Source organism: Megalops cyprinoides, chromosome 22 (genome assembly GCF_013368585.1).
Source record: "Megalops cyprinoides isolate fMegCyp1 chromosome 22, fMegCyp1.pri, whole genome shotgun sequence".
NCBI classification, from domain to species: domain Eukaryota; kingdom Metazoa; phylum Chordata; class Actinopteri; order Elopiformes; family Megalopidae; genus Megalops; species Megalops cyprinoides.
The window spans coordinates 19,694,711-19,711,927 of record NC_050604.1 but is presented as its reverse complement, the minus strand read 5'-3'; the positions used below and the strand labels follow the sequence as shown (position 1 = coordinate 19,711,927).

Below are 17,217 nucleotides of genomic sequence, written 5' to 3'. Positions count from 1 at the left end.
CCGTTTGTCTGCCGTCTCTGACTCCTTTTAAAGTCATCCGATGTGGTACAATTGAAACCTTAATGGCAGACCTGCATTGATTGTCAAGTGATCTGATGGGGGGGGGCATTCATTGTCACAACTGTTTTCCTCCCACTTAAGCGTGCCTTCATTAACACCCACCCGGGCGATGCTGAGTGCGAGCAAAGTGTGTGTGACATCTCTCCATTAATACAATGTCACAGGAATCCGCTGTGAGGGTGCCACGCATTAGCATGGCAGTAATTGCAGAAGAGTATTAATGAGATGATTACATTTTTTTTTCCACACTGCTTGTAATACTATCTATGTGCATAATCAGTAAATATACTACAGAAAGTCCCTGTGGTGCTCTTTTGCAGTCTTTGGTACTTTCCAAAGATGCTTCATTAATCTGGTTCTAAGGCAAGTGCCCGTTGCCCTGCACCCTCCTCCCCCCCACTCCCCCACGCCCACCCCGCCCCCGCCCAGGGGCGTAGGGCCATAAAATGGGTTGGATGGGCTTCATTCTGCTGGTAACACGATTGTGTAGGGTCCGCAGAGGTCAAGGGTCACCAGCAGAGGCCTCTCACTAATGGATGTCTCAGTATAGTGGGGTAATATTAGCAGTTTGGCAGCATAACCCAGCAGAATGAGAGGGGGAAAACCTACATTTAAGAAAAGTGGTGAGAGCTGAATATGTTGAACTGTCTCCCGGAGAGCAAAAGAAGTGAAGTTTGAGCCTGGGGGTTCATCAGATTCAAATAATTTAAAAAGCAATTAAGAAACATAACAATAAAACACCTTTGCTGGATTTATTATTTTTTCTATAAAGGTGCATTGGATCCAGCCTTCAGAAGACCCATTTATTCAAAAACTTGTTAGAGGCTTATCTGATGGATGTCAGCTAAAAGAGAGGGAGGGAGAGTTGTGAATAACCCTAGCCAGACAAGGTCATTACATCAAAAGTGGAAGCATTCTTAGACAGAAATGTTTCATTCTGGGTAAGATATAGCACACAGTGTGATGTTATCACTGACCTGGTAACATATTGAAGCTTCTTGAAGGAGTGAGAATTGTTTTTCCAAGCATTAGAATATATTCAGCATTTTGACATTGTGTAATGACTCCCATTGACTCTCATGCTAAGATATCCTGACTAATTTGTACAAGTATGGCATTACTGTTCCATAGACAGTCCAATCTCTGTGTATTGTAACTGTGACTGAGTGCTTAATCTATGATTGGCGCCAGAGATGATCTCTCAGCTGTGAAACATAAGATAGCATATTCAACAATGGCAGTAACTAATGATAACATGTTTGATGGAGGAGACAACATTGGCAAGCCTTTTAATGTTTGTTAGTCAACACATAGTGAATACACAATGAAGAAATCAATGGGAAGATATTGACTGTTTATGTCCCATAAGTGACTTCTCCCTTAGTAAGATGTAATATCTTAGTGCTTTTATCATCTAAATTGTAATTGAGCAGAGGCTGTTCGCAAGTTGATGATGTTAGAAAAACGTGGGCTGTGAGATTATTACATGAGTAAAACTGAACGGATTACAGCCAAAGCAGGTACATAAACTGACTGAAAGATTTCTCACTTAGGCACATTTAGGAATGTTGATTAGTAATATTGAAAGACGCTAAAATGGAAATGACTGATTTGTTTCCAGTAGTAAAAACAGGCTTGGAAAGGGGTTTATCCGAACACAGCATGGTTGTGTCTATCCTGTTGTTGCAAATGCTGACCAGTAGATGGCGCATACACCACTAACTTACCTCTCCAGGTGCGCCCTCCCTTTCCGTTTTCTGGCATTTCAGTGATAGGTTATGGATGTCCTCATTAATGTGGAAATAGCTGAAAAATATGTCTGTCACAGCAAAATGCTTCCTTGGTCACAAAGCAATAAACATATTACATTCTTCTACCCAGTTGCTAATTACACGTGCTAGGTTTAAATAGTTTTTTAATTGTTAATGAGTAATTTAGAGAAAATAAAAGGTTGCCGCTGTCATAGCATATAGGAGATCCAATATATTCTCCTTCCGAATCTCTCTTAACTGCCTGCTCGATGAAAAAAAATCGTTAGAGACAAATTTCAAATAAATTACAATTTAACCACCCATAAAAAAGTCTGTGCAATATATGGACTAGTTTAGCTTTAATCATTTTGCAAATAATTAAAAGCATGAACAGGTGGTTTGATAATCATACCAGAATTACATCCCCAATAATTACTTTAAATGCATTTTAGTGGTGATTGTGGGGATTGATGGTTCTTCAGTTGTTATAAATGGCTTACCATGGGAATGTTACACCTCTTCAAATGCCCTTGATTGCATTGTGTTAATTCAAATGTATGGTCAAAAATTAATTCTTTAAAATTATTCCAGGGAGTAATAATTAATTGTCTCTCATGTCTCTCAGAGGTAAATATATATATATATATATATATATATACACACACTACAATTTTATGGAAAATTTTAAAAAGTGTTTCAGACTAATTTGCACTAAAATTCTAAAATGGAAAATATTTTATTTGAATTGAATATACTTTTGTGCACATTGATCTTAATTTACTTTTTATGGAATAATTTATAATTTATATGATATTTTGGTTTGACTTTAATACTAGTTGGAATGAAAAGGAGAGTTTGGACATCTTCATTTAATACATGGCAAGAAAAAAGCACTTTTAAAAATATTTTAAAATGTAAATTATTACCATGTGCTTTGCATGAATTCTTTTTTAGGATAATTTACAATAATGCAATTTCAAAACACATTTTTACAGTTATATTTTTCTGGAACTTGAGGTAAAGCAATATAAATTTTGTTTAAGAAGACAGCAGCAATATCTGACCTGGGAAAGAAACTCAGAGTCTATTGCTCTAACCACAGCATTGTATGATGGCTTAGTACAAATAGAGCTTAAGGTTAACTTAATATATTGACACATTACTTTTTACATACTTTACATAAAAACATTTCAGTGATTCATTTCATCCATGCACATACTTAATTCCAGTCTCACATTACAACTGTTATTTTTTCTCCACCATCACCATTCACAAAACTAAAAACTAGATTAATAGTTGCTCTTGGCCTTGACAAACAGGATCACTTTTTAAAAAGAAAAAAAAGAATACGGGTGAGCACAAACTGACAATAATATTAATCTTTTACAATTGCCGGTACTGAAGCAAGCTGTATTTGATTTCACATGTAGTCCGTAAACATGCTGGTGTTTTGCCGTTCCAGCTGTTCTAACATGTCGAGTTTGCACTCAGAATTGAGATGTTCCAGCAGAGGGATGTGGGCAGGAGCGGTCAGCTTTCACAGAAACAAACTGGCTGCTCTCGGGTTTCTCCGCCCTCTGACACATTGCTGCGGCTCACTTAGATCACCGCGCACATTACACACACACACACACACACACACACACACACACACACACACACACACACACACACAGCACCTGTCTGTGTGCGCGGGGCACTACACGCACTCACAAGATCACTGAGCACACTTACAGTGCCAGTCTGTGCTTAGATCACTGAACACACTTACAGTGCCAACACCTCTTCTACATTCATGTTCAGCACAAACTTTGACAGCTAAGTTCAGGACAAATGCTTAACCCAACGTGAAAGCTTGCTTTTTACACTCCCACCAAAAAAACAATGTATGTTGGGGAAACTCATTTCATGGCAAGTTATTGGAGCCAAATCAAAAATTATAAGTATAATTTATGTATTTATGTATTACCCTACTTAACCATTAAACATTCATCAATTTGAAAAAAAAAAGTTGTGACTCACATATACAGTACATTTCTGTCTCTTGTGGATGAAATTCTCACCCACCATTACATACCATAGTAGCTTACATATTTCAAGTCCATACAGTAGAAAGGAATCAAGTGAACCAAATAAAAACAGCTACTGGCAAACAGTTTCTTTTTACAGTCTACTTATAGGGGTACGATAACTCATAAGCCCCGTGCCAATATTTAAGTGAATCAGTATTCTTAATGTAATGGCCCTGATACCAGGTCTGTGACAGTTCTTCATCCCTGAATTCAAGGATCCATAGACCAGAGCAGGCCTGAATATTACCTTTCTTAGGCTTGTCTGTGGCCCGTTGGGGTACCACAGTACCCCTCGATATGCCCCCATCAGGGAGAGGGGCCCTGAGTGAGGCTGGAGATGTCCCTGCCCACAGCCTCTGTCATACAGGTGATGAAGCGGCTTTCTCTGGCACCCATTAATAGCCCCCTCCCGTTTTTAATTAGTGAGGATCACTGAGACCATCGGGTTGCTGTCACAGTCCCCCCCTTCAATCTGAACTAATTAAAGTGATTTCCTCTGGGCAGGACGTGCATCGGGCTCGGTGTTCAGAGAATGACAAGGGTTCGAAAGTACAGAGTCCCTTGTCATGAACAGATGCAGGCAAGCAGGATATTGCCCAAGGATTCAAATGCAGACTGAGGCAAATGCAGTGAGTTCTGATCCCAGCATAATTACATAGTGTCATGCACTCTGATTTGAATTCTCAACCCGCCATAATTACACAGGATCACGCGTGCCGATTCAAATTGGGATCCCAGCATAATTACACAGGAACACGATTCGAATCCTCATTCTGTCATAATTACACTGGAACTTGTGCTGCTTGATCATTGCGTTCAGTTTCATTTGAGCTGATCTCCCAACACAATAATAAACTCATCATTGCAAAAGCACAAGGCTCGTTATGAAACATGGATATTGTGAGGTGTAAGGACCGCTGTTACAGATATTCGCATCAACAAATTATAATGCGATAATAAACACTACTTTGAATGTGCGCTGATGGGGTTAGACAGGATTAGAGGGACAATCGTGAGTGTAGGGGGTTTTCACTGGCAAATGACGCTAGGGAGCTGCGGCATTGTGGGTAATGTTCTGCACTGAGGGGCATGAGAGCACTTTGTGACAGTCCCAGGGATAGAGTCTTGTGACATCATAACACAGCTCATCTGGGTGAAGGCGAGAGGGCTCATCTTAACAGAAATGGAGGAAAGTGCTCTGGGAAAGTGGGGTCGAGCGTAAATACGATTATCAGAAAAAAGTACGGAGGGTTGAGTGTTTAATGCACAATGGCTCCAAAAAGTGGGGTTTTATTACACTGAAAGGCTTTCAAAAAAGCAGGAAAATGTGTCTGAAATGAGGATGTTTAAAATCACTAGCAGGGGGTAATCTATTTATCCTTGCTGTGTCCTGTCGTTTGAACTTCTCTCCAATGTTTTAACATGACATGTGGTTTGATTCAGGGAAATTCACAGTTTTTACAGAAAAAAGGCCTCTGTTACCATTATTGGGAAATATCTGAGCGAGGTGGTGTTTTATCTCTTTTTTACTTGTCAATTTAAATGGAAAGAAACATGTGGAAACATGATTGTTTTATTTCCAGGCAATTTCCTTGTTATCAAGCCAAGCAATATCATCAAACAGGGGTTACAGCAAAAATAATTTACTCTGGACCTAAACTGAATCAAAGTCAGGAAAACATGGTAATCTTCCTTCTCACCTCTGTTTCACAAAGTGAGACAAAATTACTTTTCAGTAGTTACAACTAATACAAAACTGTATTACAGACAAACATCTAAACATGTATGTAGCATTAATATTAGCATTAGAATTAGAATTAACTTTTAATAATTGTCCCAGTATACTCAGAAAAGCAAACAGGGATCTAGAGTGCTTTGAAGAGTGTAGTACGTTTTCATTTAATGGATTAGCAGGTCACATTTTCCATTTTATAGAGTTGGGCTGTGATACACTTAGCAAAGAATATATAAGGTTGTGTGGATGATACACGAGACAGTGTCACATGGTGGTGAATCAGTCTGACCCTCTGAGAACTATGTTTCCCTCTATTTGGTGTGCCTAAAAGACTGTGCCACCTTCATAACCGTCCCTCTGATATCTCCGATCATATACACCACTCGGCCCCATTGGACAACCTGGAGGGCCACAGCATGTCCACAGAGCAGTAGGAGGCGGTGATTGAAGTGCAAACATGCCTGACTCTTCCTGCTGTGTCTTCCATGTGTGTCCCGCAGGCCCTCAGGCGCATTTGACAGCTTTCCCTTCCCAAATCACGGGTTCGAGGATGCGCCTGCAGCCCTGGCATCCTGCGGACTCGTCTCTCTGAAGTGTTTTTTGGAGCGCTCTTCTCGGCTGGGAAAGCAATTCAAACCCCGCGTGCCAAAAAGCAAAGCCAGTTAATTCATATCAAAACAAAGCTCACGTTAATCTTATTCTTCATGTTTGCTTTTTTTGCAGGAACACGCATAATTCAAGGGTGCAGCAGATTCCTCAGCTGTGGTGGACCACAAGCTTCTGTGCACTACCCTAATAACTCATATATATATAAAAAACATTCTAAAAATAAACAACAGATAAAAACAAACAACTTGGGATATTCCCGTTGAAATCAAAATGTGTTCTATCAGGTGTATGACCTAGGACAGACATATTAAATCTTCAGACATTTTGCTGGAAGTAAATGGAGTGCTTTCTAAATCAGTCTGCATAAGAGTCATCTGTCAAGTAACTGAATGTTAATGCAACGAGGAACTGGACTGAAGCAATCAAATACCCACGACAAGGTCAATAATGAAAACAAACCGCCCTCAGATCTCTTTTGATTGCTCTTCATTGGCTCAGTTGTGTCTTTAAGACGCACCCTTTTAAGCTCCCCTTCCCCCTCCATCCATTTTGGCCTGAGGGCGTTGCCGTGTGGGACAGCGCAGTCTCTGAGGCCGCCACTCGAGTCCGGCCGACAATGGACGACCACGCAGCCGCCAGCTGATCCAGCAGGATCATTAGCCTTAATTACACAGCTAATCCAGTTGCAGGCAGAGCAGAATAAACAGCTTGAGCCATTAGCGCGGGTGAGTGTCGGCCGGAGAGTGGCCTGCGAGCTTTCTTGGCAGTGATCTCCTGCCCCGAGGGAGCGGGGCGCTTTCATGACCGATTACTGCAAGCCCCCTGCCCCCACCAATACACCCCCACCCGCCCTCCACTGGACAGAGGACTGGGCGAGGCCATGATGTGCAGGCCCTACTCACACACTGTTCCTTTGCTTCTACCAGTTATGCACCCAGGTGGTGTTTGTCGAACCTCTTTGTTTTTTTTTCCCGTCTCCTAGCCCGAGGGCCTCCTCTCATTGGATCCTGGTACTTGGCAGTAGTTTGATGTAATTAGAAATCAATGGCTTCCTGCTGGTGGTTCCCACCAACCAGACGATATGACTTTTAAATACAGGAGAAGCATGTGGCAATGGCCCTACAGCATTGGACTGTGGTCCTAGGTTTGAATTCCCAGGGTATGCCACTACTGTTACTCCTGAGTATGGCTCATACATTACTACTGGATACCACCTCTTTAGACTGCTGCTTGTATTACTTGCTGTTTATTTTATGTGTAGTATTACAATGTGTTTTGGATTCTGTGATCTAGTGACTGGTGTATGGTAGTATACTTGGCTTCCGTAGTGTAGTCAGGTTGCGCAAGTTAACTTGTGGTAGGGCTTGGGTAGTGTTATGCTCACACTCACTGGTATGGGAGTGTGGGTATGGGATGTAACTCTGCTAAATGAAAGTAATGTAATGGGTAAGACTCCACTGTTACTGCTAGGTGTGTGTAATTTGTTACTCCAGGGTGTGTGTAATTTGTAACTCCAGGGTGTGTGTAGTTTGTTACTCCTGGGTGTGACTCTACTACTGTATCCTTAAGGAATAGAGTGTGTTTTGCTTCAATTGCCCCTATGACGATCATGCTGTATTACACAGCCCCAGGATTTTGAATGCTGTAAACACTGTGTGTCACTTTGGATAAATGTGCACACTTAGCAAATAAATAAATAAATAAATAACAAACTCAGTCCAGCATGGTGGCAGCTAATTATCAACATTGTGTATATGTCATGTTTGATGTTCTCCACATGCTGTTGATGTGATGTGTGCTGTGCTGGAAAGTGTTTGATAATTGGATGGAGCGTGGTTATGGGGCACAGTAATTGGGTAAACAGCACAGTATGTTACTATTGCCAAGAATTAAAATGATTCATGATGATGATGGTGATGGTGGGTGGGAGTCTTTGTGAGGATGATGATTATTTCACAGCAGAAAGAACAGCTCAGCATTCAGGTATAGTTTAATACGACTTTCATACAAAAGTGTTCTGATGATGGTTGAAACAGCAGTCGTCCATTTTAAAGTTCTCACCCACAGAGAGTCTTGCCTCCAACCAAAGATACTCCATTATTGAACTGAATACTATGTACACCTGCACTGCACAGAAACTCCACATAAATTGGATTTTTTTGTAGAATGTTTTTTTTCCCTCTGCTGCTTCACAGAGTACAGACAGGAATTAAAGACAGAAGTACAGCAGCTATCAGCTTCTATTCCATGATATTAGAGACTTTGCAGGATCTGGTCAACCCTTGAAGGTGACGACCATGTTGCTGCCAGAGGGGATACTGATGGACTACTAGAGGAGCACTCTTTCTGATGGCTGCAGTTTAAAAAAAAAAAAAAGTTTTTTTTTTTTTTTTAATGAACCCATGAGCAAAGATAGGGGTACTGTGCTGCAAATTGACCTGTCCTGACACCAAGCAGTCAATAAAGATCAGCTGACATCCCTCTGAGATGGGGTGGGAACCCACGTGACCCGGGGCAGTTTTAAATCAGGCTCTTTTGATCTGCCCATGGAATTATCTCCTGCAAAATAATACTATCCTGGCCTCTAAACCTCTGTTTATGTGTGGTGTGTTCTACCACATAATGGCAAGATGAACACCACTTTAGAAAAGATTCTAATTCTTCTTTCAGATTAAATCCTGCAAGTGTTTGCCTTTCCTTCTAATGTTAGGATTGAACTGTTTTTTAAAATCACATTTTTTGTCACAGTTTTTCCCCTGTTGTTGAGGTGTGGTCAGGTGTTTTACCTGAGCTTGCTTCATCACTTCAGCAGATAAAAAGACTCAACAGCACTCACTGTATTCCTGTCTTAGTTCATCAGCAAAGAGGAAATCTCACAGTGCTTTTCTTGCCTGGTTTATTTTCTGCCAAAAGTGATCACATAGAAGACAACTAAATAACAGCACAAAGTGTTGTCAAGACAGGGCTGTGTTAACCACACTTCAAAAGTTTCCCCTGTCTGATAAAACACTTAATATTCACATTGATATTTTATCTTGTTATCAGGGCTGTACCATGCATGCTGTTACATGCAGCTCCATGTGATCCCACATGATCTCTGTCTGTCTGTCTTTAGGCAATAATATATGTTTTTTTTATGAGTTTTTTTTTTTTTTTTTTTTGATTGTGTCATGTTTTGCTCATAACAGTTAGCGTGCCAGAGTTCAATGCTGCTAAAAAACCTCAGGCTCACTGCTGATATGTGTAATGTCAGATATATCCAGCTACATGCAGAGCACGTTTCAAAACATTTCTTTGACAATTTAGAGGACCTCTTTATTCAAAAAGAGGTAGACAGATAATAAAAATGAACCAGGACACTAGCAATAAAGTGTATGCCCTTAGGAGCATCACCCTAATTGTTATTGCTGAAATTGCAATATATTCTATTTTAAGTGGAATAGGCTTTTTTTTTTTTTTATCAATCAATGGTTTCTTTAATAATGAAAATTTGAAGAAAAAAAATTAGTATGTCCTCCAGCCTTATTCATTACACTCTCTTTTTATTAAGGGCTTTTGAGAGGAAAGTCAGTTTACCAGCACCTTATTAATTTTGTAACTGTGAACATGCAAATATCTTTGCCAAAGGCATATTATTTTATGAATATATATGTTCTTAGAATAAAAAAATAGCTTTCAGATATTGTCTTAAAAATTCCCCTTTTTACAACGTCACAGCATCACACTAAAGGCCAGGTATGCAGACATCTGAACACAGACATCTGGAGGGGTCTAGTATTACCCGGTAGCCCCATCCAATTGTCCGGCAGCAGAGGGGAGTGAAGATTAGCATATTGGACCTGTGTTCAGAGGGTCATGGGTTTGAATCCAAGACAACCTTGGTGTCAGTGAGAATAAGGACCTTGTTTGAAAGTGGAGTGCTCCAGGTACATTTTGCTATAGTGCATATAGTACAGTAGTATTTAGGGGCCAAGACAAGACTACATCATGTTTAGTGGATGTAGACATACATATGGAGCCCTGTCATATGAATAAAGAGGAAATATCTTGACAAGTTAATACTACCATCTTCTGCAAACATAAGCTCTTTTTGATATTAAGATCTGAAGAGAACATTTAGGTAAATATTGAGCGTACCGAGTCAGTCAGAGACATGGGTGGCTGTCCGGGGGAAGGAGGCGGCTGTGATCATTGTGATAACAGAAAGCCACTCTTGAAGCTCTTCAATCAGTTTCACTCAATATGGTGGATTTTATCCAACTATTAGGAGCAGAAAGAAGACATCATATTGACAGTACTACAGTATCTGCTTAGCTTTAAGGCCACAAGATATTATGATTTGAACCCTCTATCTTAAGGCTTAAGAGATCTGTCAGCATGTTATGATTAAGATGGATATTCATAGTTGTGATTTACAGCACAGTAAGGCCTTCAACAATATCTAAAACAAATCAATATCAAATTTCAACAGGTTTTTTTTGTGGTTGCTTCTGACCCAAAACTTTTACTTATGTGACAAAAAGTCTACCTTTTGGAGACTATAGTTGTAATCTTTGTGGTACATTATACTCTAGCTTATGCTATATTTCATGTTCCTGTCCAAGTTATATTCAGTTCTAAGCATGTTCTTTGAAGGCCTCTCCCTCATGTGTTCACTGTAGGTCACCTTCTAATCTATATTGCTTCAGCACAATTATGTAGCACTGAATTCATGTTCCCTGAAAAAGACTGAAACAATAGAGAACTCTTAACAGGTGTGATGTGGCTAGTCAACGCACCACCCAAAAAATCATGGGATGAAGCAATAACGACCAGCAAAACACATTGAAAACACATTGAAAAATGAAGCATTGTCTGAATTCCAAAAAAATCTGTCTTCGTCAGGTGCCACACACCTGTATTGGATGGCTTCCTTCATGCACAAACATAATTGTGATCATTTAGTCCGAAATGAACTTGATGGAATCGAGATCTGCTGTTGGTAAGTTTGTGAACGGAAACCGAGGAACCTCTAAATTTAACACTTACAATTTATTCATCAGTCTCAGTCTAACATACAAATAAGCATGTTACTGACTGTCAAAATCAGCATAGGTCAATTTTTCCAACTGAGGTGAAGGTGTGACCTTAACAAAAGGTGAGAAACAATCTTTTCATCTGACTTCCTCCTGCTATATCATGAAGAAGTCCACTGTGTGATGGCTGTCCTTTTCAGGACACACACACACACACACACACACGCACTGGTGAAAGAGTCTGTCTCTTTCCATCTCGTCATTCCTACCACCCAGCCTTCCAGACAGAATCGACGTTTGAGAACTTTGCAGTTCAAGTGTTTTACTCTGCTCGCGGTTCGCGGCCTGACTGGAAAGCTGTCTGAGGAACAGGAAGCATTAGGGCTCCGTCCATAGGCCGCCCGCTAATGGACCCCTCTCATTTCATCAGCGAGCTGCCAATTAATGAACTTATATTTTATCTCCCCGCGTCAGTTATCGGAACGTCCGCCATGTTCCGAGAAATGGGCTCCGTGGGACTCTTTTGGGCAGGCCGTTCTGCTCTCCAACCCCCCCACCACCAAAACCCATCAAATCCCGCCCCACCCCATCCCAGCCCCCTCCCCAATCCTTCTCAGTCTTCCAGCATAGTGAGTCAATTAATAATTCATGTAGAGTTATTAGCGCTAGTTCAATAGGGGCCGTGCTGATGGAGGCCGGTGCACACTGAGCGTGCCCGGAGGGAGGCTGTGTGCTGTGGTGTCATCCCCCATCTGCCAGAGTGCAATAAGGAGCACAATGGAGGCCTTGATTTCCACCAGCAGGCCCATAATCTTTAAATGGCTATTAGCAGAAGAGTGCAACCAGTCAATGACTGACAAAATCCTTTTAAAAGTGATTCTCTCTTTTTAGATCTCCCTACTTCCCTGCTGATGTGGTCCTGCATATTTGAAATAGCCTTTTTGAGGGGCTTGGGGGGGATGTTGGAAGTTTCCTAAATATGTATTACTGATCTCTATAGTAAACCATTAAGTTATTATTGTTTGTTAAGGAGGCTTCATGTTTTTCATAATCATGAAAAGTAATAAAGTAATGACGGTAGCTTATCTATATGAATAGAAGCACATTAAGGCCTGATGCATTGTGAGTAAAATCTAAGGTTTATAGAAATTATTTCTCAGGTTCTGTAAGAGATTATGATGGCAATCTAAGCTCAGAATGGGGCAGATGAGCTATTGTTTACTGCTATTTTTCCTTTTGATCTCTTGTGTGTGATCATGTGCAGTCTGCTAATATACCTTGAAATATTGAATAAAAATGTAATGCAGTAATCTTGTAGACTAAATGCACTTATCCCATAGAGTAAAAATACTCCTATGAAATCCTCAGAAATGCATAATATTCTTAAAGAAATGTTATGGTGTTGGGGTGAATCTCACTGGAAACAGGTGATCACTTTATTGAGGCATCATATCCAAAGTACAGCACAGCAAAAATGCATACCTCTATGGCAGGTGTAGTCCTAAAGGAGCCAAAATCCTGTTCCCCCCCCTGGGGTTCATCAACATTTATTGAAGATGAAATATGACTCTAGAGAATAACAACACCAGTGCCATTTAGAAAAGGAACTTGTTGTCTCAGAAGGATGTCAGTTTGAATCCCAAGTGGGGCAAAGCTGTTGGACCTTTTGAGCAAGATACCTAACCTCACCTCAGTATATGCTCAGCCACACGCAAGGATAATATGTGGAGTATTATCAATAAATAGCTAATAATATTAAGTATGACATTTGCTAAATAAATAATGAACTGGTAAAGCCCTTATTAGGGCGAGGGAGGTAAATAAGAACTGACTTCACCAATGTCTCACATTCCTTTACAGTAGTTGTTGGAAAAGCTCTCATGAAACATACAGTAACTATCAATGTGATGTGCATGATACTATAAGCGACTGTATGTTAAAACAAGTGATTAATTATTATAAAGATAATCTACTAGCCAATGTAAGTCTTTGAGTTTAGACAGAGAATTTATCAGAACATATTATTTTAACCCACAGCCAGACCATGGATAAAGTTATCTCCAAAACAACCATTTATTAAGCTCATTCTTGATTGGCTGTCCTGGTTTGCAGGACATCTGACAATGTGAAATGTACTTTCACTATCTCCAAATCTCACCTTTCAGGGTCAAAGGTCAGCACTAATGAATGGTGCAGGAACACTGAAGCAGACAAATAGGCCTGCCCAGGGCATGTAAAGTGTTCCTGCCAAAGGAAGACATGTCTGTTTTGTTGTTCAGACTGATCTAATGCTGTGTTCAGAGCAGGCGAGGAACTGCATGGCTTAGAGAGGTCACCCGCTCTGACCTCCAGAACAGCCTCTGGATATGAGCATGGAATCCTAGATTATGGGTGTGTGTGGGTGTGTGTGTGTGTGTGCGCGTAGTGTATACAGAATTCTTCAACATAGAGGAGGGGTGTGCACAGAATTCTGCAATATGGAGGAGTATGTCTACAGAACCAGGGGGTGGGGACTGGGGGCGATGTATGGACTCCTGGGATTTTGGGAACCTGCTATAGGTCTATAAAGAAAAAATGCTTCCCTCTCTCGCTCCCAGTTCTCTCTGTCTCTCAGTTGGCCTCTTTTCGTCTCTTGAGCCCCCTCTCTTGCTTTTCCCCTCTTGATCCTTCTCTCTCACTTTGTCTCTCTCTGCCCCTTTTGTGTCTCTTTCCCTGCCTCACTTCCCCTCCCTCTCTTTCTGAAGGGCTGTGGGAAGCTCACATCCATCTTGATTCTGCAGACAGAGGCCGTGTTGTGACGGAAGAGGTGCCGGCAGGCCAGTGGAAGGTGAAAGCAGCCACTCTGAATTGACACCGAATCCAGCGGCTTGTTTACCGGAGGAGAGCGTTCCTCCACTCGAGTGTGACAAAACTGTAATGCCAAAGCAAAAGATGTGAAACAACACGGACATGACAATCCCCCACCATTAACCCCCAAGACATGTCATCCTGCAGTCCGAGTTAGTGTCGTTGAGATTTTCCTCACTGCTGCTGGTGTTACTGAGGTATGGCTGTTATCTACAGGGCAGAGCAGCTCCCTGCAGTCTTCTGTTTGTTTTGGCTCCAATTAACTGCTGTCCTCCGCGCTTCTGAAGACGGGCGCTTGTCTGTTAGAGCGCCGGTGCGCTCGTCACCCCCGGAGACGGGAAAGTCCCAGCGATGGCCGCTGTCAGCGACGGTCAGAGGTTAATGAAGGCTTTCCTTTCTCCCCGCCGCCGCGCGCATCGCGTCTCCCGAGATCGCCGCGCTGATAAATGGGGACGGCCACGCCGGCGGCAAGTCTTCCTGTGACACGTCAGCCACCGTGCCCACGCCCCACGGGCCTTTCTGATGAGTGCTACTTCCTGTCATTGGATCCCCCCCCCCCCCGTTCAAAAGTAAAGACCCTGCGGTTTCTCCTGCCGAAACTTCGGCGACGTTCTCTCCTCCTCAGCTGGTTGAAGTCGTCTCATGGCTTTCTTTACCCCACTAAGGTTGGGGATTGATGGTCTGGGGAGTCCTGCTTCTGTCTGTGCCTGCGAACCCTAATGCATCAGGGCCTGCGTCTGACCATACATCTGTCACGCTTATCTGTGCTCACTCAGCAGGGGAAGGCCGATAGGGAGCATTTTTTAAGATAAGGTTCGGGAAGAATAAACAGTCTGGTCTGTGAAATATTGGAGTTTTTTGTGCAATTCACACTTATTCATCGTTGACAGTGATAGGATCAGAATCTGTGAGTAAGTAAGTAAGTAAGTGAGTGTAAAAATTAGAACGTAAATAGGCAGTGGTAAGTTAAGGCTCATTAGTTGACGTCTCTTCAATGTTGCTTTTCACAGCAATCAAATTTTCTGTAAATAATATCACATTAGGCTAGCTCTTTGTTTATTATTGAAAATCAGTCAATGTCCAAAATGCCAAGGCTGCATTAGCTGCATATATGCCAAGCAAAACAGTACAGATTGACACACCAGTGTCATACATCAAAAACTCAGAATTTCCCTGTTGGAAAATAATGTTGTGTTGTTATTGGATCCTGTTTCTTGTAGTGTCCCAGTATTAACAGCACGAGGGGGGAGGTAAAATACATCAAACTGTAGCTCCTACTTGCTGTAAACATCAGCAGGAGCGCCAGAGGACCAAATGGAGAAGCCCTGGCACATCTTTGATGACTCAGACCCTGCAGACTCATTTGTCTCCTCTTTGAAGAGTCCTAAATTCTCTGGTTTTGACAGGAGGAGTTAGGCTGTCACGGCTGAGAGGAACGTGACGGGCAAATGCGCAGTGAGTTCTGATAAAGCTGCCCCCTCGCAGGGGGGGGAGACAGTCACCCGCCGCTGCGTACGGCCCTCGGGCGGCGTGGCAGAGACAAACGAGGCCGAGAGCTCGGATCGCGGAGAATGCATCACATCAAAGAGCCCCTAATGGCGGGGGGGGGTGGACATGCAGGTTTTCATTCGGCCCCTGCAATGAGGTTCCATCACTTCCTCCCGCTGTTGCTCCCAGAGAACAGGCCTGAACGAGAGAGGGTCGCAAACCTGCTGAAACCCTTTTATTTTTTTTCGCCGCAGCCACCATCAAATGTGAGTGCACCCCCCAGGAAAGAGTAGTGTTGCCCCAGCGCCGTGCCTGCGGTGATGCTGGCTCTGGAAGCGATCAATTAAGAGGCTATTAATCATTTCAGAGAGAAACAACACAAAGTGAGCTTTTGACAGAGAGGGACCTCTGGACAGGATGTGGTAGGTATGCTGGCCGAGGGGCAGGGACTCAGGGTAAGCGGGGGAGTGGGCAGGCTGTGACATCATTTGTTACCGGGAAGAGTGTTGGGGGACCGGACATCCCCTCACAAGCGTGAGCCCACTGTATTGACGTGCCCTGTCACTTACATTCTCGCTCTAGCTGTTATATTGTGACAGTTCTCCTTCACAGGCATGCTGGTGCTGCCTCAACCTTCACCTTCGCTCACAGCAAGACAGTCAGTGATGGTTTTTCTTTCATTCAATACGATTGTATTTTTTTTTCAATTGTTTAAGAAAGCACACACAAAAGGTTAAAAATGCCCAGCTCCCAAGCTGTGGACAACCCTTCAAATGGTATGCTTACAAGTCACAACTGTTTTTTAGACCAGAAGTAGCAGTTGGACCTATTATTCTGTGACTCAGATTACTGTGTCTTCTTTAATGCCAGGTCTCTTTGAATCTTGAATTACGCAAATGTCTTACCACCATCGCCAAACAAACTGTAGAAGTAAATGTACCATTACAGGGCAAAGCTGGTTTTACTTGCACCTCATGGAGTTATTGTATAAACCAAATTAAAGTTATAAATTACTGCATAAACCAGTGTGTCTGTTCTATCAGCCACCTTTGCGTTAGACCTAGAGAGTAGTCATGTTTACAGAAAATAGCTGAATAGAACATATCTGTCAAAAGCCAGTTTAGCTGTACAGACAAACCTGTGTGCAGTGTGTATTCAGAGCAGCGTTTTTTTGTACCAAACCTTTCTCTCTCTTTCCCCCCTTTACATTATTCATGACTGGCATCGTGCTATCAGTAACCCCACCATTTGTTTACTTTGTCCACACATGCAACAGAAATTATGATAATTTAAATGTGTTTTATTGACCATGAAAATATGCCTGTTTGTTTGCAAAGTATTTATGATTATAGAAATGTATTTTTTAGCTGTTGATTGCGTGCAGAGTACCTGAGGACAGTCTGTACCTAGTATAGCACTAGTAGCAGTATGAGTCGTGTTGCCTGAGTATAGTAATGACCATGACTCACACATAGGGCTCAGGCCATACACAAACAACAGTTTCACTGGCAGGATATTTTGCAGTGTGCATATCTGTTGTGTGAGAGGTGCAGCTGGATATCACACCATTCACAGTGTGCTCCACACATCAAGACACGTGCAGCCTCCCTCTTTACAATGCCTTTTCCTCTGATGTGTCC

At 42.1% G+C, this 17,217-nt stretch overlaps 1 protein-coding gene across 1 annotated transcript in view; it reads left to right on the top strand.

The window, feature by feature from the left end:
• Window positions 1–15,685, top strand: part of LOC118769496 (kazal-type serine protease inhibitor domain-containing protein 1-like) — a 53,695-nt gene extending 38,010 nt beyond the window's left edge. Inside the window, exons 7-8 of the mRNA XM_036516623.1 lie at window positions 14,377–14,459; window positions 15,575–15,685. Of these exons, the coding sequence (XP_036372516.1) occupies window positions 14,377–14,459; window positions 15,575–15,685 (194 nt within the window). The remainder of the gene's footprint in view (window positions 1–14,376; window positions 14,460–15,574) is intronic.
• Window positions 15,686–17,217: the final 1,532 nt, after the last annotated feature.